At 34.3% G+C, this 26,777-nt stretch overlaps 2 protein-coding genes across 3 annotated transcripts in view; one reads left to right on the top strand and one right to left on the bottom strand.

Moving 5' to 3' along the window:
* Positions 1–307: 307 nt before the first annotated feature.
* On the top strand, positions 308–9,176 carry LOC136841707 (probable peptidoglycan muropeptide transporter SLC46). Its single transcript, XM_067108931.1, has 5 exons — positions 308–1,446; positions 2,905–3,006; positions 3,400–3,537; positions 4,035–4,274; positions 8,053–9,176. Exons 1-5 carry the CDS (start codon positions 525–527, stop codon positions 8,061–8,063), a joined length of 1,413 nt encoding a protein of 470 aa, XP_066965032.1. The 5' UTR covers positions 308–524; the 3' UTR covers positions 8,064–9,176.
* Positions 9,177–9,907: 731 nt separating this feature from the next.
* Positions 9,908–26,777, bottom strand: part of LOC136841706 (bile salt-activated lipase-like) — a 208,326-nt gene continuing 191,456 nt past the window's right edge. Inside the window, exons 5-11 of one of the 2 annotated variants that reach the window (XM_067108929.1) lie at positions 21,774–21,946; positions 20,882–21,065; positions 16,432–16,625; positions 15,521–15,656; positions 15,177–15,312; positions 14,422–14,529; positions 9,908–11,361 (exon numbers count right to left, since the gene is read on the bottom strand). In XM_067108929.1, coding sequence (XP_066965030.1) covers positions 11,037–11,361; positions 14,422–14,529; positions 15,177–15,312; positions 15,521–15,656; positions 16,432–16,625; positions 20,882–21,065; positions 21,774–21,946 — 1,256 coding nt within the window. In that variant the 3' untranslated portion in view covers positions 9,908–11,036. The remainder of the gene's footprint in view (positions 11,362–14,421; positions 14,530–15,176; positions 15,313–15,520; positions 15,657–16,431; positions 16,626–20,881; positions 21,066–21,773; positions 21,947–26,777) is intronic. The other variant, XM_067108930.1, reaches the window with a different exon arrangement.

Raw genomic sequence — 26,777 nt, 5'->3', positions numbered from 1 at the left:
TATTTTCTGAAATATATATATATATATATATATATATATATATATATATATATATATATATATATATATATATATATATATATATATATATATATATATATATATATATAATTCATGACAGCGTTGTGTGCGCTTTAAGTTTAAAAAACCTTATCTTCAGATTTTCTTTTATCTATATACCATTGTCTATTCTGTGGGTAGCCACAGTCCTTGGTCACTTGTCAGTGTAGAAAAAGTCACCAAAACCCACTACAGTATTATCTCTCGCTATCTAAAGTTAATTGTATGACTAAAGTATTGCAGGGAGTCAAGGGCTATTTGATTTCAGTCCTGTGATAAGTGTCTGTTCAATACGCTTTCTGTGACTCGCTGATCAATTTGTGAAATGACACAGCTACAGTATATGGTCGTGTGAACCAATGCTTTTCAGAAAAGCAGAACACTGAGAAATGAGTTTCCTACTGTATCCGTAAAACGTGTATGGAAACTTTTTAATATACTCGTTGAGTTTAAACCAAGACAGAATGGATTCAGGACCAGGAGCAACTGAAAAATCTCCATTATTATCAAAAGGTGATCACCCACAGAAGCCATTGCCTCCTAAGTCGTCTTTTTTTCAACTAGCCCAACTCCGTGGCATAAGCGCCGAACCGGTTGTTTTCCTGATGGCCGTCACTTATGGCATAGACTCTGTCAATCTTACCAGTTTCTGGGTGGATAGAGTTTGTCGAAGTCTTTACTCAAAGGGAATCTGCGAGCATCTGCAGTCTGGAAATTATCCAGAGGAGCAGGACACTGTCCAGAGGCTGGTTGGCATGTACAAGTCCACGTACTCCCATTGGATTGAGTATGTACCCGCCATCTTTGTTATTTTGATCCTTGGTGCTTGGAGTGATGCCAAAGACCGCAAGCTCCCAATAGTACTCCCGCAAGTGGGCATCCTTTGTAAATACTTCATCCTTGTCATCTTGAGCTACTACGGAGACACACCGCCAGCATATCTACTTGTAGCTTCTGTACCTGTAGGATTTGGTGGAGGGATCTTCGCATTCTTCCTTGGCTACAGCTCGTACTTGGGAGCGACCGCTAGTTTCCAGTCCCGCACTCTTCGATTTGGCATGATGAATGTAATCATGTTAGTGGCCGCGCCAGTTGGCAGAGTTATCAGTACAGCTGTCTATTCACGCTTTGGGTACGTAAGCGTTTTTGGTTGCCAGTCGGTAATTATTTGCGTCGGTGTGATTTATTCAGTGTTACGTTTGGAAAAACACCCAGGTGTGGATCTCTCTTCTGGAGTCCCCAAAAGCAATGTGGGTGTATTGGAAATGTTGTCACCAGTTCAGATGAAAAGAACCCTCTCGATTCCATTCAAGAAGAGGCAAGGGGGCCTTCGGACTCAAATTCTTGGTCATGTCTTCATTATAGCTGGGCTCTTATTTGATTCAGGTAAGTGGCACTCAAAGCAGAGAAGATGCATCAGTAGACAAATTTGAAGAATATAACATATATATGAGACATATTTATGTGCCCAATAAGCGTCGAATGTTCATGATATGGTTCGGAGTTGAGGCACTCGACTGTAATAGATGAAAAGCTATAGTGGCCCCGTTATCTGCAGCTGCATATACGAGTATACGCGGTTTTTGTAACGACAATCGGAAGACTGTCTCTGCTTCTGTGTACGCAGTTGATCAATATGTTGGTTGCATGTGACGCAAGTTACATTGCTGGTGAACAGGGCAATACTTTTATTTTCAACGCATTTCAAACAGCCTGGGCCGAGCTTTCAGAGAGTGCCCAACAGTCCTCGTGAACTCTCCCCTCATAAACACTTTATTTCCTCCAGCCTCTGTCACTTCGCTTTGCTGTTCTATTCAACCTTATGTTCGCAATCTCGTCCTTCATCTTCTTTATTTCTTAAAAGTTCAACTATCAATCTCAAACATAGACTTGTCCGAGTCCTCTTACACGAAACCGAGCATTTTCCATCCTTCGCATATCATTAGAGATAAAGAATAATTATCATTCTTAACAAAATACTCTTAACACCCTTCTTACTTCTTTTATGAGTTCCTTTATAAGAATATGCAGCAATTAGCATTTTCCATTCAATTTTAAACATTTATGTTGATGATTCAAAGAAGTTACTTCCTTCCTTGATCAAGCCGAAAAGTCACTATTTTAAATTTTCTGTGGTATGTCTTAAATAAAAAAATATATGTCTCTGATTGAAACAATCTCCCTGTCATCTTTTCTTATATGCAAGCAGACAATAATTACATCCCTCATATTTCTTAGGAACCTTTCCCTCAAGCAGAAATACCTTGCACACCCTGGTCATCCTTTGGGGGAGCTCTCATATAATCTTATTAAATAAAATTAAAGTTTTCCAGTTCTTGGCCTCATAACTGGATTTTTATAAATCAATCAATCAATCACTTAATCAATTAAGTAAAACTACTCTGAATGCCCCAAAATTCTCTACGCCCTTCCATGTTCCCAGTAATGTAAACGTGTTAAAAATCAAGGAGTATGTCACAGGTCCCATGGTAGGCGCAAATGATTTTTGTTTTCCCAGAGACGTCAAACTTGCATGTCAACTATTGTCTTTTAGTAAAAAACTGCAAAACCTGGAACTCTGGCCATAAATAAATGAATATAAATAAAAAAATGATAGTTTTTCTGATATTTCCAGTGATCAAATGAATGTGCATATTTTTTAACCTTCATCAAATAAAGAAAAACATTACTTTTTCCTTCACAGCGCATCGAGAAGATGCTATTGTACTTTAGTAGATTCAAGGCCTTTCACGTCTTCATAATATGATAAAAAACGCTATATTGTTGGCACGGTTAGAATATTTGAAACACTGTTGCATAAGATTTCTTTTATTACTGCTGTAGGCGTTACGGACTTCTATTATCTATACATGAGGAAAAAGTTCGGATGGGATTACTACGCCTTCGCGACTTGGACTGAGATTAGCACTCCAGTGGCAGGCATAGGTGAGTCTATCTAGACATTAATAAAAAAAAGTACTTTGTAGAAGCAATGTCTGAACATTGTCAAATAACTGCCGTTGATTTGTTAACACTGTAGAAGCTACATATAATACGTTCAGTAATATTATTTTAGAAATAATTAGCGATTGTAGGATTTACACTTTTTGCCATTATTCATTTTAATTATATTAGAAGTGTTATAAAGCTTACAAAAACTGCATTGACTGGGAATAATTGAAGTCATAATAATCTTACATTGTTAATCATTCTGGTAATCATCACTATTAAAGTTTAGCGAGGAAGTTCCTCACATCAGTCACTTCTGCTTTTTTTTTTTTTTACAAATGAACAAAATCATGATCCCTTCTCATTAGCAATCTTTTCTAACCAAAACAGGTACGGTATTCTTAGTTCCAATTCTCAGCTACAAATACGGCGTGGAAGACGCTGTCCTGTGCCTGATGGGGACACTCTCTTACATGTTTATGTACATCGTCCTTGGAACCGCTCCTTTCGGATGGATGATGTATCTAGGTAAGAATGATAAAATGTACTTCTATCTGCTGGAATCGTCTACGTTCATTTGTGATTCTGATGCTTTTATTGTATTTTAACTTGCGATTGTTATTTTTGAACATTTTACGAATATAACACGACGAAGCCAGTTGGGTAGTCGGCTTACTGGGGTAAGCAAAGAGGAAGAAAAATACAGGGAAAATTGGGGTGGGCCAATACGGAGGCATTTCATAGTTTGCAAAGACCCTTGAAATTACGTCATGCGAACATTTCTATGCATTACTTATATTTTAGCATAATAACATTGTTTTGTTGGTATTCAGTGTGTACATTAAAATTCCCAAGACAATTTTGTATATATATATGTGCGTGTGTGTATTTTATATATATATATATATATATATATATATATATATATATATATATATATATATATATATACATATATATATATATATATATATATACACACACACACAGACAAAAAGGTTTCATATGTATGTATGTATTCCCAGCAATAGGTGTTTCCCTATTCAGCGGGCAGTGCTTCATATCGATGCGAGGGGGACTGTCGAAACTGGTGCCCAAGGAAGAGCTGGGTGCCATCTTCGCCGTTGTAGCACTCGGCGAAGCTGTCATGCCTATTGTCAGCGGGCCCGTTTTTACAGGCGTCTACAACGCCACGCTAGAAGTCTTCCCGGCACCCTTTTCGTCATCACAGCTGGGATATTCGCCCTCTTGGGCATCGTTTGCACGTGAGTTTTTAAGCTTTATATCCTATCATTGACTGTCAGATACTCCAGATATATATATATATATATATATATATATATATATATATATATATATATATATATATATATATATATATATATATATATATATATATATATATATATATATATATATATATATATATATATATCATATATATGAATGTGTGTGTATATGTACATATTTATATATATATACATGTATATATATATGTATATATATACATGTATATATATATATATATATATATATATATATATATATATATATATATATATATATATATATATATATATACATACATATATATATATATATATATATATATATATATATATACATGTATATATATACACATATGTATATATATATATATATATATATATATACATATATATATATATATATATATATATATATATATATATATATATATATATATATATATATATATATTCTTATTTCAGTGAAGGCTAAGCCAAAACAATCTCATACTAGGATTTATGGATTGGGAGAACAGTCAGCTCATCATTGACATATTTATTAATAGCTGCGCTTCGGGATCACCCATATCCCATCTTTTCTGACTAAAAAGATACGAAAATAAAAACACTAATTAAAACAATAATCAAAATCACAATTATGTGCAAAAGGAAAGGAAAAGTAGTATTCTAATTTGGGAACACCGAGGGAATGGGAGGGAGGGCTAAAATGGTTATTTAAAATGTGCTTTACTTTATGTTGGAGTAAAGACAACGGAAAACAATTTTGTTGAAAATATTTTTGTAATAAGGAAATTTCCTTATGAAAGGAGGACCAGTCAGAAGAAAGTGGATAAGGATGGTTTAGGGTTTTTGCTTGAAATTAAATGCACAGGAGCTATAAAAATTGAGGCCTAAACCTGTAAAAGTAAGTTTTCTATAAATACTAACTTTGAAACCTTCGGAAGATTGGGAAACTTCAGTTTTCCCAAATTGAAAAAATATTTTTCCTTTCCTTTGTGCATAATGGTGATTTTTTACGCCACCTGAAGCAGATTTTAACAAAACACTTCCCAGCAGTAAAGGTCAACATAACTTTGAAGAACCCCAAAAGTCTTTGTAGCCTCTTTAGACACAAGGAGCGACTCCCTCCTTTGATGCAGTCGGGCGTGGTGTACAAGTATACTTGCTGTTGCAGTCTGCAACAGGTTTATGCCGGAAGTACGCGCAGGTTGCTCAAAGTGAGGGCAGATTGCCACAGTGGATTGAGCTACCGTACTGGTCTTAGGCTAGCTAAACCTGAAATGTTTAACATTAGAAATCATTCACTAATTTGTAAAAACCCAATAGACTATTAAAACTTTGAAATAGTGACCACGACGCAGAAGGAACACCTCCTCAATATTTTAGAATCCTTGGTTATCAAGAAAATTGTTCCATCACTAATAATCATTTAACTTCTACCTCCTTATGCATAGCCTAGTACCCCTCCCCTATTTTTGTTTACTTCCTAACCTTGTTTACTCTTACTAAATTTTCATCCTCTGGACTTTACTACTGATGGTAATCTATTTCTTGTTTTGTCATTGTCACTTTTCAGTCTTTAAAGCACTTTAATTTGTAAGCTCTTTTGTAAGTCTTAATTAGTGTATTTATTTTTGTATCTTTTTACCCAGAAAAGATGGGATATGGGTGATCCCGAAGTGCAGCTATTAATAAATATGTCAATGATGAGCTGAATGTTCTTCATATCCATACATCCTTCTATATATATATATATATATATATATATATATATATATATATATATATATATATATATATATATATATACATATATATATATATATATATATATATATATATATATATATATATATATATATATATATATATATATATATATATATATATATATATATATATATATATATATATATATATATATATATATATATATATATATATATATATATATATATATATATATATATATATATATATATATATATATATATATATATATATATATATATATATATATATATATATATATATATATATATATATATATATATATATATATATATATATATATATATATATATATATATATATATATATATATATATATATATATATATATATATATATATATATATAGAACCCTGGTCCTCGACCATACCAAAACTCGACATAATCAGTTTCGACAAGAAACGTCGAGTAGAATTTTGCATCGGAGGTCGAACAACAAACTGGAATCCAACCCAATGAATCATATGATGTTTGTAAACAAAAGTGTTTTGGTCAGCCGCCGCTAGTTGGCATTGTTGACTATCTACATTCAGACATTTGGATATTACGTATACAGCATAGATGATAAAAATTTAGTATAGTACATACACTATAGTACGTTCGTAACTGTTAATTTGGAAACAAGTGTAATCTCTGAAATACAGTGCTGTACGTATACTATAGATGAGAAAGTGTTTAAATGGCAACCAGGGTCTCATGCTCGATCTTTTTTTAGACAGAGACTCAGATGTGCATTTCTGTAGCGAATGCAATGTTTGTGTGTGCTGTTCAGTAGTGAACGCCTTCTTAAGCTTCTCAGTAAAGAAAAGGTTAGCCTGAGGTTAAGTCAGAGATGCTGCTTACAAGGATATTTTATGGAAAAAAATATGTTAGGATATCATAACATTTATTGAAAGATGTTTTACAGTGATTTGTACACTATTCCAGTAGACTCTGTATGAAATTTACCATAAATTAATACCGAACGTAGAAAACATTTATGTAATTAGTACTGCGATACGCCACCAGGAAGGCACTTTGGTTTGTTTACATCCACTCCTGCCACAAGCTGCTGAGTGCCGACGTAACTTAGGAAATTTTTCTTAATGTTATGATAACAGACATACAGTAATTTGGTTTATTTTTAATACTGTATTATCAATTTTCTGTAATAATCAGGCTTGTTTTTCAATGTTATTATTATTAACAACAGTTTTTGTGTGTGCCCGTTACAGTACATTCTGGTAGTGCCTGTAGGCTACCTAGCCTAGCTTAAGGCACTTGATCTACCATCGGTAATACGGTCGCATTGGTTGTAGCCAATTTTTTGATACAGTATGCATTTAAAAATGTAAAAAGTGCTTCTAATACAGTAAGTTATTTAACTCTGAACTTATTTAGTTGTAATTTGTATAATGTTTTGTATAAAAAGGCAAGGTTGGGGTAATGAATGGTGGTCAGGAACGGATTAATCCATTTTCAGTTATTTCTTATGGGAGAAATTGACTCAGAATTTGACTAAATCGAATCTTGACGCTTGTTCTGAATCTTAGACGCTTGTTCTGCAGTCTCACTTTAATATATATATATTGATATATATATATATATATATATATATATCTATATATATAATATATTATATATATATACATGTACATATACATATTCATATACACACACATATATATATATATATATATATATATATATATATATATACATATATATATATATATATATATATATATATATATATATATATATATATATATATATATATATATATATATATATATATATATATATATATATATATATATATATATATATATTTATATATATATATATTTTAAAAGGGAGACTGCCAATTTTTATAGGGGGATTAGTTAGAAGTTGTATGGAAATGGCGATTTGTTGTCTGGTGGATTGGAAAATGTGCTGTTTATTTATTGTTATAAATATTCCCTTTTATTTTCTCCCGAAGGTACCTTCTAACTCGCCCGGACAGACCACAGCGGAGAGTTTTATCAGATGAGAAATGACGGGAATTGTGAAAAAAACACTGATAAAAAGAGAGCATATTTCACCATCTGAGAGATTGTTCCTGGATCTACTGTATACTTCATCTCTCCATTGACTTTGCTTTCTACCAGCTTGCGCAGTTTTTATTCTTTCTGTAGCTAGGCAGTAGGTCAGGTTTTACTAGAGTAAATGTATTCGGGCAGAAGCTATGCTTTTATGCACGAATAAATTTGTAAAACTGTACCCATTATGGCATTTTCATATATCGGTTTATTACTCATTTTGAATGTTACTAAATTCTCGTAGGAATGGGTGAAATATTTATATCGCTTCAACATACAATTTGCTCAAACTTCTGTCAAAAATGCAGAATGCTTTTCTTGCGATTATGCACTAGTAGCCATAATATAACAGAAAGGACTTTATAGAATTTTACAGTATTCACTAGACAGGGAACAAAATAAGTAAAATGTTGATCAATTGCAATAAATCACTAAGATCCTGTCACTCTAATTTACATTGTGTATTTTTAGGGGGCAAATGTTGGTATCCTTGCTCCCTTAATATTGTTATTTATATGAGGCGTCGTCTTTTTAAGGAGTCACGTTATTTCAACGGGAAAACCAACACAGATTTCATTTTCAATTTTATTAGAACACAAGGTTATAAAACGCAAATATTTATCAGGGGAAACGGCACCGACGTGAGGGCATTCTCTGCTCCCCCGCAATAATTGATGTTATCTTATCATCCAATTCTGTTTCTGTCCATTTTTCATTTATCTAAGCCAGGGAACTGATTCTGTTCTGTCCCAGTAGTGTCTGAATTGCAGTTCTGTGGATGTGCTGTGATAATTCACAGATTTTATTCCATACAGGGAGCTGAATTTTATGTCGCCATTATTTATTATGATTTGATCCTTTTTCCATGTAAGTAAAGAAAGCTCTTCAGGATAGACCCAGTGAACCACTGTCCCTTCTTTCCAGCTGCATACCACAGTATTTTACATCTCTTTAATAGCATGCATCATGCACTAAAAAACTTCCATGGAATGAGATCCATGAATATACCTTATAAACATCAGCCAGAAATGACCCTCCATTATCTAATTACAAGGAATCTATTAAAAATGATTAAAAACCTGGACATATATTTTCTTTTTTATCAAATATCATAATATCTCTTCAGATTACAGCTAATATAATATACTTCCACACCATCAAATAGAATAACTCTGTGACAATGAAGACGAAAATAGAAAGATTTCTGACAACAACTACGAGGAAAACAAATGCCTCAGAAAGCAAATGACTATGACTGTACAATGAGTTCCTAACAAGTTATGCAATTATACAACGCTCTGCCTTCACTTTTACCAGAAAATACGCAATTATTTGATTCTATATATATGATGTATAATGAGTTCCTAACAATATTATGCATATTATACAACGTATCTGCCTTCATTTATATATATAAAATTATATATAAATGTTTGATTTTTATATATATATATATATATATATATATATATATATATATATATATATATATATATATATATATATATATATATATATATATATATATATATATATATATATATATATATATATATATATATATATATATTATATATGTATATATATATATATATATATATATATATATATATATATATATATATATATATATATATATATATATATATATATATATATATATATATATATATATATATATATATATATATATATATATATATATATATATATATATATATATATATATATATATATATATATATATATGAGAGAGAGAGAGAGAGAGAGAGAGAGAGAGAGAAATTCAAATTTAACAACACTAGACTCAAACAGCAAAATGACAAGGCAAAGAGCAGACCAGATCCACAGAAGACCGGTTTCTACTAGACTAAGATAGAAAATATATCTATTCAAATATATCCTTGTGAGTGGTTAAAGATGAAAGGCAACAATCCTAGACCGTGAACAATAAGATAAAAAGTTAGTGCGTGCGCTCCTTCCTTGCACGAGGCTTGATTGACTACTCTACTTCTTTTGTTCATGAATCCTTCATTTGCTCAGAATAAGTTGTGGAACGCCGCTTTGAACAATAATAAAAGAAAGGGAAATGAAATAACAGAAAAAATGAAAATCGTATCTGTTTTGATTGGTGCATCCAAAGGTCCACACCAGGCCTCTTATAAACTTTAACACCTTACAACACTTACGGGACTACCTGAGGCAAGGGCCCTTCCTGGCATAAGCCCGGCTGAATCTAAAATGAATAACAATCAACAAATGGAAAAAGGTAATGCACTTAATGAAAATCTGAAATTACTCCTAAAAATATTGAGGTTAAAACTTTGACACTGGTGAGGAGAAAAATTCATATTCTGAGGATTGATCATATAGTTCAAAGCAACATAGCACCAAATATAATAATAATAATAATAATAATAATAATAATAATAATAATAATAATAATAATAATAATAATAATATGGAGTTAACAGTTTTGCAAAAGATGTAAGGGATATGTTTAAGAAAAAATCTAACCTAAGACATTATTTACATATAAATGTGAACTATTCGTGGTTTCATAAACTCTCATATAGTTTTCGAAATGATCAAAGGCTCATGAGACATCCTTGTACACTATTAGAAAAATACCTAACAGACGTTTGAGATGGCTGTGACGTATTATTTGTGTGTGAGAGAGAGAGAGAGAGAGAGAGAGAGAGAGAGAGAGAGAGAGAGAGAGAGAGAGGAATAAACCATGGGAACAGAATGATGATATAAAAACGAGAATACAGAAAAGGTGGATATGCTGAAAGGAAACACTAAGTGTTGATGACAGTGAATCAGGTAGCTTACAATGACTGAGTCATTAGTAGGTCACTGATGCTTCTTTTCGCTTCAATGGTCAATTTGAATCATCGTAGTCTGTGTTGCACCTGTGTGAGATGATTGTTGCTTGCGGATTGTTGTGCTTCAATATGAGGTTGCCGTGCATTTGAAATAATTTGTTTGTATCGAACTGGGAACCTGGTCGGCGGTAGGGAGTGTTCGCTTTTTCTAAGACCGCTGCCAAAAAAGCTCGTTGAGCACAGCGACCAGGACAAGGGCAGCGGACGCTGCCAAGGTGACACTTAACGAGGGCGACACCTTGGGGACTGGCGAAGTTCACATCCAACGGTTTCATTGGCCAGTTCGTCATGAGTGGTATGAACTGCTGCCAAAAACATAACCTGCAGTGAAGGAAAGGATAGATTAGTCTTTACTGAACAGTCATAACTCACGGTTGTTTTTTGTGGTCCATGAGGCGAGCAATATCTAGCCCCAGTTCGTGAAGAAATACGTCGGAAGGATGGATGGCCAAAGGAAGGATGAAGTCGAGAGTAGGTCATCATAATTTTTTCTATGGTGTATGATAAAGCCAGTTGATTATCTAACCAGAAACAAATATGCAGAAAGTACTGCAAAGGTATACCCGCAAAGGAAGTGCTGCACAGATGTTTCACGAAATTATAATTACCCTATATTAGTGGGGTGCAGGCTATATACGAAATCTCTGAGTCTTCTTCCGCCTCAGTATTTAGATAAACTAGACTACCACTGCATGGCCACCTTGCGCTTTTGAGTTGAAACCTACGTGCGTCAGTAGGCTACTTGGTAGGGTGGTAGCCAATTGATACTAGATTTTGACATTACTAAGCTCCCATAGGCTAATCACTACTAAAACTTGCAGTACCCCTCAGGAGTCCAGAGGGAACGTTAACGAGTCTCTCTGGCATTTGAAAAGACAACAGAATAAGTGACTAACGGAGCATAGTCTACGCGAGGGCATAAGGAGAATAAACCAAAATCTGATGTGAGAACCTGTTCAGAAAACCTTCTTTCGTCTTTCTCTGCCTTTTTTATCTTTTCTTCTCGATTCTCCTGCTTAGAATTACCACCAAATTAATCTTAAGTATCAGGGTATTATATCGTACGTCTGTGTTGCAATGCTTCAACTCAACTGTGCATGAAAACTTGGGAAAAATAAAGACTTATTTACTGCTGAAACATGTTTAGCAAATAATTTTCAATAAAACCAATGAAACAAGTAGTATTGAAAATGAAATTCTTCTAAAATCAAAGGATATATCAGTAACATATTATGGAGACAGACATATGTTCACCGTGTTTCTAGAGACTTAGTGCTTTCAACAAAAGATAAAATATTCAAGACATTGTTCTCATATTAAACTATCTCTGGTGGCGGTATACAGCGTCAGGGACTTATATTACAATCTTAAATCTGTTTAGAATTTCTCATTTTAGAAACAAGTAAACAAATAAAGATTTCTATTATATGTATACAAATTAATGTTAAATGTATATAATCAGACATAAAAAAGAAGTAGAACTAACATTAACAGAAAACAAAACGTAAACGAAAACAGCTTCGTGTATAGTCACCCATAACACAAAATGCTGTTTTCTTTTCATCCCCTCTTGTCTATACGGTAGAAAACGTAAATATATTGGGATACTTAACCAAATAATCTATCACTGCACTATTTTAGACGATTATATCAAGAGGATCTTTGACGCTTTTATTCATGATCTAATGATTTTATTATGCATCTAAACACGATTCGATCTTTGTCTGTAAGCGAGGTCAGGGTCAAGGCAGTCCTGAGGCCTGGATACACTAGGTAGTTGCCCAGCGGCTCCACAGTTCCGGGGTTACCATACCACTATATTGTTAATGAAAAACTTTTTGGTAAAGCAGATAATTTTTTTAATACTAATTTTGTTGAAAGTATCAGAAAATCCACACAGGCAAAATATATATATATATATATATATATATATATATATATATATATATATATATATATATATATATATATATATATATATATATATATATATATATATATATATGATTTGTGGTGATTTGAAAACCACACAATTTCCTTTTTTTTCTGTGAATCCGTGCGCGATTTCTGTATATGGGGACTTGTTTTGTTTGTTTTAACGTGTTTCATTGAATAATCCGAAAGTAAAGTTTAAGTTGTGTAGAAGTGTTGGAAACTTAAGTTTGTATGAAAAATTTTATTTTTTGGGGGGGCATAAGATTTTTTATGAAATTATAATTTTTCACTTAAGTTTGCATTTAAGATATAACTTCGTCGTCATCAGTCATGAAACCGAAATTGTAATTCTTCATTTATCATGAATGAAAGTAGTAATTTTGTAAAGCTAATTTGAATTTATGAAGAAACAATATCATTTTGTAACATTTAGTTCAATGTTTAGCTGTGACTTTTTTTTACCATGAGTAGTTTCTAATGTCTGTTTTTCCCGCAGGTAGAAGGCGTCTGGAACAGCTACAGATAAGTCTTCCGATTCTGTAAGACTGCGTTTTTGCGGAAACAGTCATGTTCTATCTCCAAGACCTTATTAGCTATAGGAACCATATTCAGATATCCGTTTGAGATTTCAATTCCTCATTAGTATTCTTTAATAATATAGCCGATTTGTTTGAAGGTTTCATTAGATTATGTCATATTTACATTGTGTTTAGTGGACACGTGATTGTTCAGGTACATTTGTTTCAGTTACCAATTAATTGATAAATTTGATGTTCAAAAGATTAATAGATAAAGCAAGAGATATATTTTGTTTTATACAGAAGTTCAATGATATTTTTATTGTAAATTTTGTAATAAGCATTTCATTTCAACCTTAGATCTTTCATCACATGTCAAGTTAGATCTTATGTTAGCCTAGGCTTAGACATGCTTAGTATGTTGCTCTAGTACTGGTGGGAGTAAGCAACTAGTTGTGAAAATAACCTTATCCTATATCAGGAACCCTTATAGTCCATGGGGACATCTAGGTTAGAGATTCCTAACCTAGAGTAACCTAACCTAACGTGTTCATTCAGTAGTCTGAATGGATAGCTTATTAGCCCAGCATCACTTGTTGGATGAATTCTCAGTCCCATGTTCTGTAGCTTGCAGTCATAGGATGTTGTAGACTGATGCATATATCTATAACTAGCTATCTATCTATCTATCTATCTATCTATCTATCTATCTATCTATCTATCTATCTATCTATCTATCTATCTATCTATCTATCTATCTATCTATCTATCTATATATATATATATATATATATATATATATATATATATATATATATATATATATATATATATATATATATATATATATATATATATATATATATATATAAAGGGGCCAAGGGAGTTCCACAGCCCCTAGTAGGAATGTGGCTATCTCATTCCATACCTGTGCTGGACGAGATTATGGTTCAAGGATAACCTTTCGCTCATTTCCAGGTGAACCAGGTGGCTCTGGTTGTACTCTGGCCACTCCACCTCATTCAGTTCAGGAACGCTGAAATTGAAACAAGGTCAGAGAGCATAGTTGGGGTGATAATTTCCGTGCAACTTCAAAGAAAGCGAAAGAAAGAACAAGACTAGAATGGGAATTTATAGATATATATATATAAACACACACACACGCACATACACACACACACACACACACACATATATATATGTATGAGTATATATAGTATATATATATATATATATATATATATATATATATATATATATATATATATATATATATATAAATATATATATATAAATATAACTATTAGATTAACAAAATGTAGATAGATTATTTCATACTGCAAAAATAAGGGGGGTTAGAATAACATCCATTTCAGTTTGTATAGATATAAAGGTTGTGCTTTTAATTTTCCTTTCTTAGCATTTGAAAATAATATGTAAACATTTATGTCTCGGCTTAATGAGTCTCTGCCGTTTACTCCTTTTCATTCTTGGCTCTTCTAAAACTTCTAAAACTTTTCTTTGCTTCAGATTTCACCAGTCATTTAAGAACAAATCTTTCAAGTGAGTCTTGGAAAGTCCAAATGTGGGGCCAAGTTATATCGGAATAATAATAATAATAATAATAATAATAATAATAATAATAATAATAATAATAATAATAATAATAATAATAATACTTACCCCGTGTGTGCAAATGCAAGCAATAAATCCATGAGGATATCTGCTACGGCTCTGTCTTCGGGCATCCGTAAGGTGTTCTCGAGACCCAGGTACGGTTGGCCAAAGAGGAACTGCAAGTCACTCTCGTGATAAGATCCTGAAAGATGAAGGCAGGGAGCCTATATACGTCCACTGAGCCCAAAGAATGAGTCATCAGATTGGTTGAATATGTAGAAAAATATTTTCAGATGTGCACCAAAATAACGAGAGAGAGAGAGAGAGAGAGAGAGAGAGAGAGAGAGAGAGAGAGAGAGAGAGAGAGAGAGAGAGAGAGCGAGAGAGAATGCTGTAAAAAACAAACTAACCAATCCATTTCTGTTCCCCTATTCGAATGTCATCAGAGGACGAATATGAGAATTCACCAAAGTAGAGATTAGTCCATTTGCTCAGAAGTCCAGCTTCTTCAATACAAGGAACCCGGAGTCCCAAATCTGACATAAGCTGAAATAATCAGGAAGGTGTTATTTCCAAGATGAAATAACATGAAATTCGTTATTTATAAACTAGAGTAATCAATAAGATGCTATTTGTAAGCTAAAATTAACAAAAAGTTATTATTTGAAGGCCTAAATTATCGCCAAGGTGTTATTCGTAAGCTGGATTAACGGTTATGGTGCTATTTGTAAGCCGGAATAACCAATAAAATGTGCCAACTAAACTGTCATAAACATAACCAGCTTGAGTAACCAATAAGGCTCTATCTATAAACTAAAATCTCGGCAAGGGGGAATTCACAGGCGAAATAACCAGTACATACAGTAAGTAGGCTGAAATGGCTGGAAAGTGCTCAGAAGCCTGGACTGAAAGTTCCGTCTGAACAACTAGGCTGAAATGACGTCATTGAGGATATGTGCATCTTTTATGATAACTTAGGCAGAAACAACCAACAAGATAGATTTTAAATTTTTTGTCTAGTTTCAAAGTAAGTCTTTGAAAGAGCACTTATTGTATTGGTATCAAGAAAATCAGTGTTGGTCGATGTCCAACTGCGGGAGGTCACCACTTAAACTAAACTTCATTCTTTTCTTGTCGTCAAGAGAGACAAATCCGCAATAATTATCATTAGGCCTATTTTATCAAAGACTTTTACAACTAATTCTTTAAAGTACTGGCAAAAGGAAATGTGATAAATTTTTCTGTTTTTTAATTACAAGGTAAAATAGGGCTACTTTGGATAAAGCGACTTACGTCATATAACTCTTAAATATCAACTTACTTCAGATATCGTTTTGATGGGTACCATGGGCTGGGGGGCATCCTTTGCTTCGTACCCATAGCGGTAGAGATAAGACGCTCTGACGGCATGCAAGACCGCAGCCAGAGGGAGGGGCTCCAGGTCGGGGTACTTCTGACGCATTAGGTAATCGATCCACTTCTCAGCCTCCAACAGACTGATGTTGTCCTGTTCTACTGGGAAAGTAAAGACAATTCATGCAAGATGATAATGTCAGAGAAAGTAAATACAATTAATGCTATATAGTAAAGTCTTGGAAAGTAAAGACAATTAATGGAATATTATAATGTCTGAGAAAATAAAGACAGTTAATGTAATATGATAATGTCTGGGAAAGTAAAGACAATTAATACAAGATGATATTGTCTGGGAAAGTAAAGACAATTCATGCAACATGATAATGTCTGGGAATGAGAATACAATTAATGCAAGATGATAATGTCTTGGGAAGTAGATATTTGTACAAGATGATGTCCGGGAAAGTAAAGACAATTAATATAAGATGATAATGTCTGGGACAGTAAAGATAATTAATACAAGATGATAATGTCTGGGAAAGTAAAGACAATTAATACAAGATGATAATGTCTGAGAAAGTAAAGGCAATTCAAGCAAGATGATAATGTCTGAGAAAATAAAGGCAGTTAATTGAATATGATAATGTCTGGGGAAGTAAAGACAATTCATGCAAGATGATAATGTCTGTGAAAATATAGACAATTTACGCAAAATGATAATGTCTCGGAAAGTAAAGACAATTCACACATGTTAATAATGTCTGGGAAAGTAAAGAGAATTCACGTATGTTAATAATGTCTGGGAAAGTAAAGATAATTAATGTAAGTTGATAATGTCCGGGAAAGTAAAGATAATTCATGCAAAATAAGATAATGACTGGGAAATTAAAGACATCTCATGTAAAATGATAATGTCTGAGAAAGTAAAGACAATTAACGCAATATGATAATATCTCAGAAAGTAAAGAAAATTCGTGCAAGATGATAATGTCTGGGAAAATAAAGACAATTAATGCAATATGATAATGTCCGGGAAAATAAAGTCAATTAATGCAAGATGTTAATGTCTGGGAAAGAAAAGACATTTAATGCAAATGGTAATGCTGGGGAAGTGAAGACAAATAATGCATGATGATAATGTCTTGGAAGTAAAGACAATTAATGCAATAAGATAATTTTTGGGAAAGTAAAGACAATTCATGTAAAATGGTAATGTCTGGGAAAATAAAGACATTTAATGCAATATGATAATGTCTTGGAAAGTAAAGACAACTAATGGAAGACGATAATATTTGGGAAAGTAAAGAATAGTCTTGCAAGATGATAATGTCTAGGAAAATAAAGACAATTAACGCAATATGATAATGTGTTGGAAAATAAAGACAGTTAATGCAATATGATAATGTGTGGGAAAATAAAGACAGCTAATGCAAGATGATAATGTCTGGAAAAGTAAAGACAATTCAAGCAATATGATAATGTCTGGGAAAATAAAGACAATTAATGCAAGATGATAATGTCTTGGAAAGTAAAGACAGTTAGTGCAAGATGATAATATCTGGGAAAGTAAAGAAAATTCATGCAAAATGATAATGTCTAGGAAAATGGAGAGAATTAATGCAATATGATAATGTCTGGGAAAATAAAGACAATTAATGCAAGATGATAATGTCTGGGAAAGTAAAGACAATTCAAGCAATATGATAATGTCTGGGAAAATAAAGACAATTAATGCAAGATGACAATGTCTAGGAAAGTAAAGACAATTTATGGAAAATGATAATTTCCGGGAAAGTAAAGACAATTCATGTAAAATGGTAATTTCAGGGAAAGTACAGACAATTCATGCAAGATGATAATGACTGGGAAAGTAAAGGCAATTCATGTATAATGATAATTCCTGGGAAAGTAAAGACAATTAATGCAATATGATAATGTCTGTAAAAGTAAAGACAATTAATGCAAGATGATAATGTCTGGGAAAGTAAAGACAATTCATGCAAGATGATAATGTCTGGGAAAATTAAGACAACAAATGCAATATGATAATGTAATGGAGAGTAAAGACAATTCGTGCAATATAATAATGTCGGGGAAAGTAAAGAAAATTAATGCAAAATGATAATGTCTCAGAAAATAAAGACTGCTAGTGCAATATAATAATGTCTGGGAAACTAAAGACAATTCATGCAAGATGATTATGTCTTGGAAAGTAAAGATAATTCATGCAAGATGATAATGTCTAGGAATGCAAAGAAAATTCGTGCAAGCTAATTATGTCTGGGAAAGTAAATGCAATCAATGCAATATGATAATGTCTTGGAAAGTACAGACAATTTGTGCAAGATGATAATGTCTAGAAAAGCAAAGACAATTCATGCAAGATAATGTTTGGGAAAGTAAAGACAATTCGCATTAGATGATTATGTCTGGGGAAAAAATGCATTTAATGCAATGTGATAATGTCTTGGAAAGCAAAAACAATTTATGCACGAGGATAATGTCTAGGAAAGTAAAGACAATTAATACAAGATGATAATTTCTGGGAAAGTAAAGATAATTCATGCAAGATGATAATGTCTGTGAAAGTAAAGACAATTAATGCAATATGATAATGTCTTGTGAAGTAAAGACAATTTATGCTAGATGATAATATCTTTGAAGGGAAATACAATTAATGCAAGATGATAATGCTTATGGAAGCAAAGACAATTCATGCAAGATAACATTTTCTGGTAGAGTCAAGACAATTAATGCAATGATATTTTCTGGGAAAGTAAAGTCAATTCATAAAAAAATGGTAATGTCTGGGAAAGTAAAGACAATTCATGCAAGATAAAAATATCTGGGAAAGTAAAGAAAATTCATGCATGATGCTACTGTCTGGGAAAGGAAAGACAATTAATGCAAGATGCTACTGTCTGGGAAAGTAAAAACAATTCATGCAAGATGATGATGTCTGGGAAAGTAAAGACAATTAATGCAATATGATAATGTCTGGAAAAGTAAATAGAATTAATGCAAGATGATAATGTCTGGGAAAGAAAAGACAATTAATGCAAGATGATAATGTCTGGGAAAGTAAAGACAATTAATGGAAGATGATAATGTCTGGGAAAGTAAAGACAATTAATGCAAGATGATAATGTCTGGGAAATTAAAGACAATTAATGCAAGATGATAATGTCTGGGAAAGTAAAGACAATTAATGCAAGATGATAATGTCTGGGAAAGTAAAGAAATTCATGCAAGATGATAATGTCTGAGAAATGAAAGACAACTCATGCAAGATGATAATATTTGGGAAAGTAAAGGCAATTAATGCATGATTATAACGTCTGTGAAAGTAAAGAAAATTCATGCAAGATGATAATGTCTTGGAAAGTAAAGACAATTAATGCAAAATGATAATGTCTGGGAAAGTAAAGACAATTAATGTAATATGATAATGTCTGGGAAAGTAAAGAAAATTCATGCCAGATGATAATGTTTGGGAAAGTAAAGACATTTCATGCACAATGATAATGTCTGGGAAAATAAAGACAATTAATGCAACATGATACTGTCTGGGAGAGTAAATACAATTAATGACGGATGATAATGTCTGGGAAAATAGAAGCAACTCATGCATAATGATCATGTGTAAGAAAGTAAAGACAATTATTGTAAAATAATAATGTCTGGGAAGGTAAAGAGAATTCAGGCAGGATGATAATGTCCGGGAAACAAAAACAATTAATGCAATATGATAATGTCTGGGAAAGTAAAGACATTTAATGTTGAGTTATAATAACTTGGGAAGTAAAGCCAATTAATGCAGAATGATACCCGTGAAAGTAAAGACAATTAATGCAAGATGATAATCGTTGGGAAAGTAAAGAAAATACAATATGATAATGACTGGGAAATTAAAGACAATTTATGTAAGATAATATGATTATCAAAATAAAGACAATTGATTGAAAGTGATAACGGAATTACGATGTAAATAAATGACTTTTAGAAAGGAAAACTTATTGTGCTGAAGTCGAAATGATCATTTATTGCTAACATCACCAATTGCAACGTCAAGAATAATAATGGCAGCAACCAGAATGATATTATTTTTTCATATCTCCAAAAAATATAACCGTTTCGCCAGTCTCGGTTATCAAGACAAAAAAGAACAATAAAAAGACAAATCTCCTTGAAAATTACAGTTTCTTCTTATTCAGTAACCTATCAATGTCTGGCCTATTTCACCGTCTCGGTTCTTTAAAAGGGACAAACAACAATGAAAATTAAAATATTCGATTCAATGATCAATCAAAATCTGTGCTGATTAACTTCTCTAGGTTCTCAAAACAATGACAAAATGAAGAGGAAAGACTGGCACTGGCAGGACTTCAAGCGTCTAAAGCGAAAGACCGTCTTACTGTGTCTTAGCCACATGGACACCTCGTCTCTGGTGAGGGTCATGATGAGAGGAATGCGAGCGATGTCTCCCTCCTCAACCAGGGCCTTGGGACTCCTCGGCAAGAACGCTCCGGACACTTCTCCTTCTACCACGGGTGCGAAGGCCAGGTCCAGGCCGTCCTGGATGTTCTTCTCGGCGTAGGCCTGTCGGCAGAGGATAGGGATCAAGCCCCATTTGTATTCTATTTCATTCAAGTAATGGATAAATAAATAAATAAATAAATAAGTAAATAAATAAATAAATAAAGCAGTTAATAAGGCAGGCATCCAAGATTATACATACACACACACACACACACACACACACACACACACACACATATATATATATATATATATATATATATATATATATATATATATATATATATATATATATATATATATATATATATATATACAAACCAGAGTAGACAGAGAAATACAGAGTTTGACGGCGATGGGAGAAAAAGTCCGGATCCCTGGGAAGTGGGGTAGAGGGCTGATTTTCAAAGAACGAACCTAGAAATTTGTTAGGTGATAGTGAAAGTTTCTGGATATGCCAGACATTTCCAGAATAGATAACTCTCTGCTGTCCTCTATGTTTCCTGAATATTGCCGCTGCCTACTTTCAGAGTCCGGTTTGTCAACACGAAGGGAGTAAAGACGATAAAAGTAAACTGGTAAAGGACGAATAAAAAGAAAGTAACTAGATAAGGACCTAATAAAGATAAAGTGAGCATGTAAAGAAGAAAAACGAAAATAAAGTAAACGTGTAGAGGGCAAACACAAGAGAGTAAACATTTAGGGAAAAGTTGAAAAATTAAGAAATAACCAAGAAGTCAAATCGATTCGTACTTCACAGCGACGCACCTGGTTGATTGTCATGGCATCCGTCCGCCGGAGACAAGCAAGTAGATCGGGTATGGGCGCCTTTGGGCATCCGACATCTTGTGCCAACTTCTTGGCGAAGCGCTGGGGGCTAGCCTGCAGTGCCCAAGGGGCCATGGCGCAGCCTGACAGCGCAGCTGCCCTCGAGAATAAACCTGGAGGAGGAGGAGGAGGAAGGGGAGGAAGTCTCGTTACAAAGGTCCCCTCTGAGATAGTTCATTCAGAGAACACGAGATGAAACGTTAAATTTATATTGACAAATGATGTGGTTCTCTTTGTCACAATATTTTGGTTTAGTTTCCGATGCTTCCTTGTTTTTATTTATTTATGTCTAAAGTCTGGTAAATTCATCCGGAATGTGGAAGATAACTACCATAAAAAACAATTGCACAAAGTCGTCAAGTTTACAGCATTCGTGTGAGAAAATGTGTTTTTACGGTACATTCAGAAATATATACTACATATTAACACACTCATCTATAATGTACGCTGTACAAGAATTTGAAATTGTGAACATGCGTAAGCATGCATGTATGATAAATAAAGTAACATTCGTTTACATATTCGAATATCGGCTAGGCCAACATTCCACTGTGAAGCTGACGTGGCAGTCCACGCGGGATATTGGCCCTGCTAATTTCAAAGTTAAATACCATATATGATAATAATAATTATATGAGTATAAAGTAAAAACGTAAAAGGTATACTGAATGCTCGATGAACCAAGATCGTGGTAGTGGGTAAAGTGTCACTGAGAGCCACTGGAAAGAAGTACTGTATTGTAGGGAGAAAGGTAATAATGATGGTGGAAACTGATTGTTCTGGAGCAGTTACACAAGATCAGCTTTGATAACTTCAAGAAAAATTTCTCCTGTTGAATCCCTAATGATGTTCCCTTTTCTCTGGTTGTTTCGACACTCAGATTCTAGTAAACCCATTGTACAATGAATCTTGACACTTTCAACGCCTAGTCCACAGCTTTGCTAGTCATTCCATGAACGATGCATGTCCCAGGAAAAAGGTAAAACGCAAAATCAAAAAATAATGATAACCGTCCCATCAAAAGTACTGTAAACCTTTGCTTCAAAGCCACCCCAACCGGGCCTAAGGCTCAAATACACTTGGTTTTGCCAAACCCAAATCGAATCGAGCGAGGTAATGGCTGCCTCCAGACGGGGGTCACGGTGCCATTGAACACTGGGTATGGTTATTAAACAGAGCTGAGGGTGCGGAAAGCTGATTGGAGGCCAATCATCCATGAAGGGGGCTGGGGATGGGTTTCTGGGGATGGGGGTCCTGGGAGGGGAGGAGGGGGCATGTCAATCTGAGGAGGTAGGGTGGTTGATGGGACTTTCAGAGAGAGTGGTTTGTGGGAGAGGGATTAGGGGAAATATGGAAGAGAAGAAAGAGACAAGGAGGATGGAGGAAGAGGAGGAGACAGTACGGAGGTAGAAATGAAGGAATAACCGAAAACTGACGATAAGGAAGGAGGAGAGGGAGAGGTGAAGAGAATGGGTAAAGGAGTGGCAAGCGAATGAAATGGAGTGAATGAGGAAGGAAGAAGCAGAGAGAAACAGGGAGGAATGAAGAGGGACAGAAGAATGAGGTGAAAAGACGGAGACGAAGAGAAAGGAACGAGGATGGGCACAATGAGCAATGAGTGAAGGAGAGGAGATGAAGAAAAAAAAATAGTTAGAGCAGATGAGACAAGGTGAGAGGAAGAAGTAAATGATCAAAGAAAAGGAATAGAAGGAAGAGGAAGGCGAATAAGAGGTAGAGGAAGAAAAGGGTAAGGATGAGGCGAAAGAATGATAGAGTAAAGGAAAAGGACTGTGATGAAATGACGGAGTAAAGAAAAGAAGGAAAAGGCGAATGGGAATGAAAGGCAGAACACTAAGAAAGGGTGAAGTGGAAGAGTATGAAAGAAAAGAAGAATGAACAAACAAGTGAAGAAGAAAGCCAGGAGAAACACAAGAGGGAGAAAAGGGAGTGGGAGATAGGGGGAGGAGAGGAAACGAGGAGGGGACAGGTTTGGGGGCGGGGGTGAGGGAGGTGTGGGAAGAAAGACGGTGGCCGAGAGCCGTCGCAAACAGCTGAACCGTAATTAGGTTGAAAACAAAAGGCGCTCGTCGGTTCCTTGACAACCACCTGCTCTGTCTCAACACCTCTATTTTTCCTTTCATTTCTCTCTCTCTCTCTCTCTCTCTCTCTCTCTCTCTCTCTCTCTCTCCTCACTTTTAGACCTAGCTTCTATTTGTATTTTCTTCTGTGAATTGCATATCTTCCATCTAGTCTCTATTGTTACATCACCTCCTCTCTCTCTCTCTCTCTCTCTCTCTCTCTCTCTCTCTCTCTCTCTATATATATATATATATATATATATATATATATATATATATATATATATATATATATATATATATATATATATATATATATATATATATATATCACAAAAATAGCCACACATCTTAACTGTGTATATATTTTCACACCACTCGTGTTAGGCTTCAATAAGACGGGATGGTTTAGATTCCAGATTCTTTGATTTACAAAAGTACAATTTACCAAGCACTAGCTTTCGAAGACTACAGCCTTCTTTACCAGGTACCGATGCACTGATGAGATAACAGCCACACTCAGGTATACATATGCCCCTCCCAATGTTTCTCCTGCTCTTCCTTGCAGTCTTCTTGATCTCAGTGGTTGTATGCATAATCCTTCGTTGTTCGGGATTATCCTTTTACTGTTCATCTTTTTGTTTATGTTCTTAAAACCTTGGCATATAGTTTCACAGGTGATGTTGTCCTCATAATTATTCCCTTACTTACCTTCCAATGTTTTCTTATGACAGTTGATGAGGGCGTTCTCTACAAACACACTTGGTATTTTATTTTTGTCGTTGTATATAAAATCTGTTTTTCCCCAGTTGATCTCATGGTATAATTCCAGCAGTATTTGGCCGGTACCGAGGCTTGGTTGTGGTCGTGAATGTTCTGCTTATGCTGGCTTGCTCTTTCTTGCATGATTGGCCTCTCTAACCAAAGGATACTTTATCACAATTGTCATAAGGTGCTAGGTAGGCCCCGCCGCTCTTCTCCTCCCCTTTTATGGGCATCTTATTTCTAGTTACCTTATTCTTAATGTTGTTATTATAATTCCCAACTATTCTTCTACTTTTCAGCTTTTGTTTAGATCCTTAATGAAGTTATTGTTTGGAATAACTATCGCATCTTTCTTGTTTTTCCGTCTTTATTTTGGTTCCCTCCCCCACAGGAGTGTTTCCTAGACGGACTATGCGTCTTCCCCAACCAGTGAGCCGGGTATCCCAGAAGCGAATAGATACACGAGCTCCGGTTCCACATGAGGCGGGCTGCGTGCCCTGTGGGCTCTAATAACCAACTGTCATCACCCCTATCTTAATATCCTTCGTGTGTCTCGAATACATGTGCATGTAAGCGTTTGCATTTTTCTTTTCTGTGGTTTTAACATCCACGAAGGGGATTATCCACTCTTTCTCGTCTTCTGAGGTGGATTAAGCTTTGAAAATTAAAGAATCTATAATCTTATTGAACCCATCTTATTGAAGCCTAAATCGAGGAGTATATATAGTATGTACATGGATATATATATATATATATATATATATATATATATATATATATATATATATATATATATATATATATATATATATATATATATATATATATATATATATATATATGTGTGTGTGTGTGTGTGTGTGCAAAGAGATATTTATATATATATGTATATATATACACATGTATATATATATATGTATGTATATATATGTATATATATATATATATATATATATATATATATATATATGTATATATATATATATATATATATATATATATATATATATATATATATATATATATATTGAGTTTTCTTAATTTTCTTATCAGTTTGCTTCCCTCCCACGTAATATTGGCCAACAACTGGCCAATGTTCACATTTTGGCCAAAGAGAAATATATAAACAGCATTTATACGGTAGTTTTATTCTCTATAAAAGTGAAGGTATTGAAAAATGACGTAATAAATCCGTAGACTTAACAACTGATCATTAGGGAGTTTCTTTTGTCGTCCATATTTTACCAGCAGATGGATTCCGGATACTTCTGAGTTTCTTTCTAGAGTTTTTTTTCTGTGCTACGACATTTCGACCAGCCTGTTGGTCATCCTCCAGACGGGTGAGACGAATCTAAAGACAAAGGATGTGTGTGTGTGAAGGTATGTATAGGGGGCCAGGGTCGCGGTCGAGAGCAACGCTGAATTCTCATTGGTCACAAGGGGATTATCGTCACCGAGCGAAGATTTCGCCCAGACACCGATGGTTGCAACCCTTTCCCGTGTGCGAGTGTTGGAGGATGCGGGGCTTGGTGTGGGGTTGCGGGTTAGCGGTGCTGGGGGGATCGCTGCTAGTAGATGGATGCTCCCTGTTGGTTCGTTCCCCAGGGATGCTGGAGGAAGAAGGCCTCCTGCGTGGTATTTAGACTAGGCTTCTCTCTTCCGATGTGTAGGGCTTTCCAGGAGCCATGGGCGGTGATGGTCTGTCGTATGGTCACTTATCTCAATATCAGGGATAACGTCGCTTCTTTCTATTCTGGAATCATGGGCAGTCCTGGCGCGATTATATGTGGCACTCTCCTGAGCATCGGAGAAGAGGATGGTAGTCATACCGATGTAGGTGCCGAGGCACTCTCGGACAGGGCATTTGTATAGGTACACCACACTGGTTCTCTTCAAGTGACCCCAGGTTATTCTTCATCATCAGGCTGCTGATTTTTCTGTTTCTGTAAAATACAACGAGCTTGATCTTCTTCTCGGGGTCGCATGGCTGACGTTGCCATCAATGATGAGCTTGATTGCGCGCTCGTGCTCTTTGTATCTCTTGTGGAGTATTCCCCTGTGTGTGTCCCTCCCGGAAGAAGGGATTCGTCTCACTTGTCTA

The sequence above is a fragment of the Macrobrachium rosenbergii genome, chromosome 9 (assembly GCF_040412425.1).
Source record: "Macrobrachium rosenbergii isolate ZJJX-2024 chromosome 9, ASM4041242v1, whole genome shotgun sequence".
Lineage (NCBI taxonomy): Eukaryota > Metazoa > Arthropoda > Malacostraca > Decapoda > Palaemonidae > Macrobrachium > Macrobrachium rosenbergii.
This window is presented reverse-complemented; position numbering and strand designations above follow the sequence as displayed.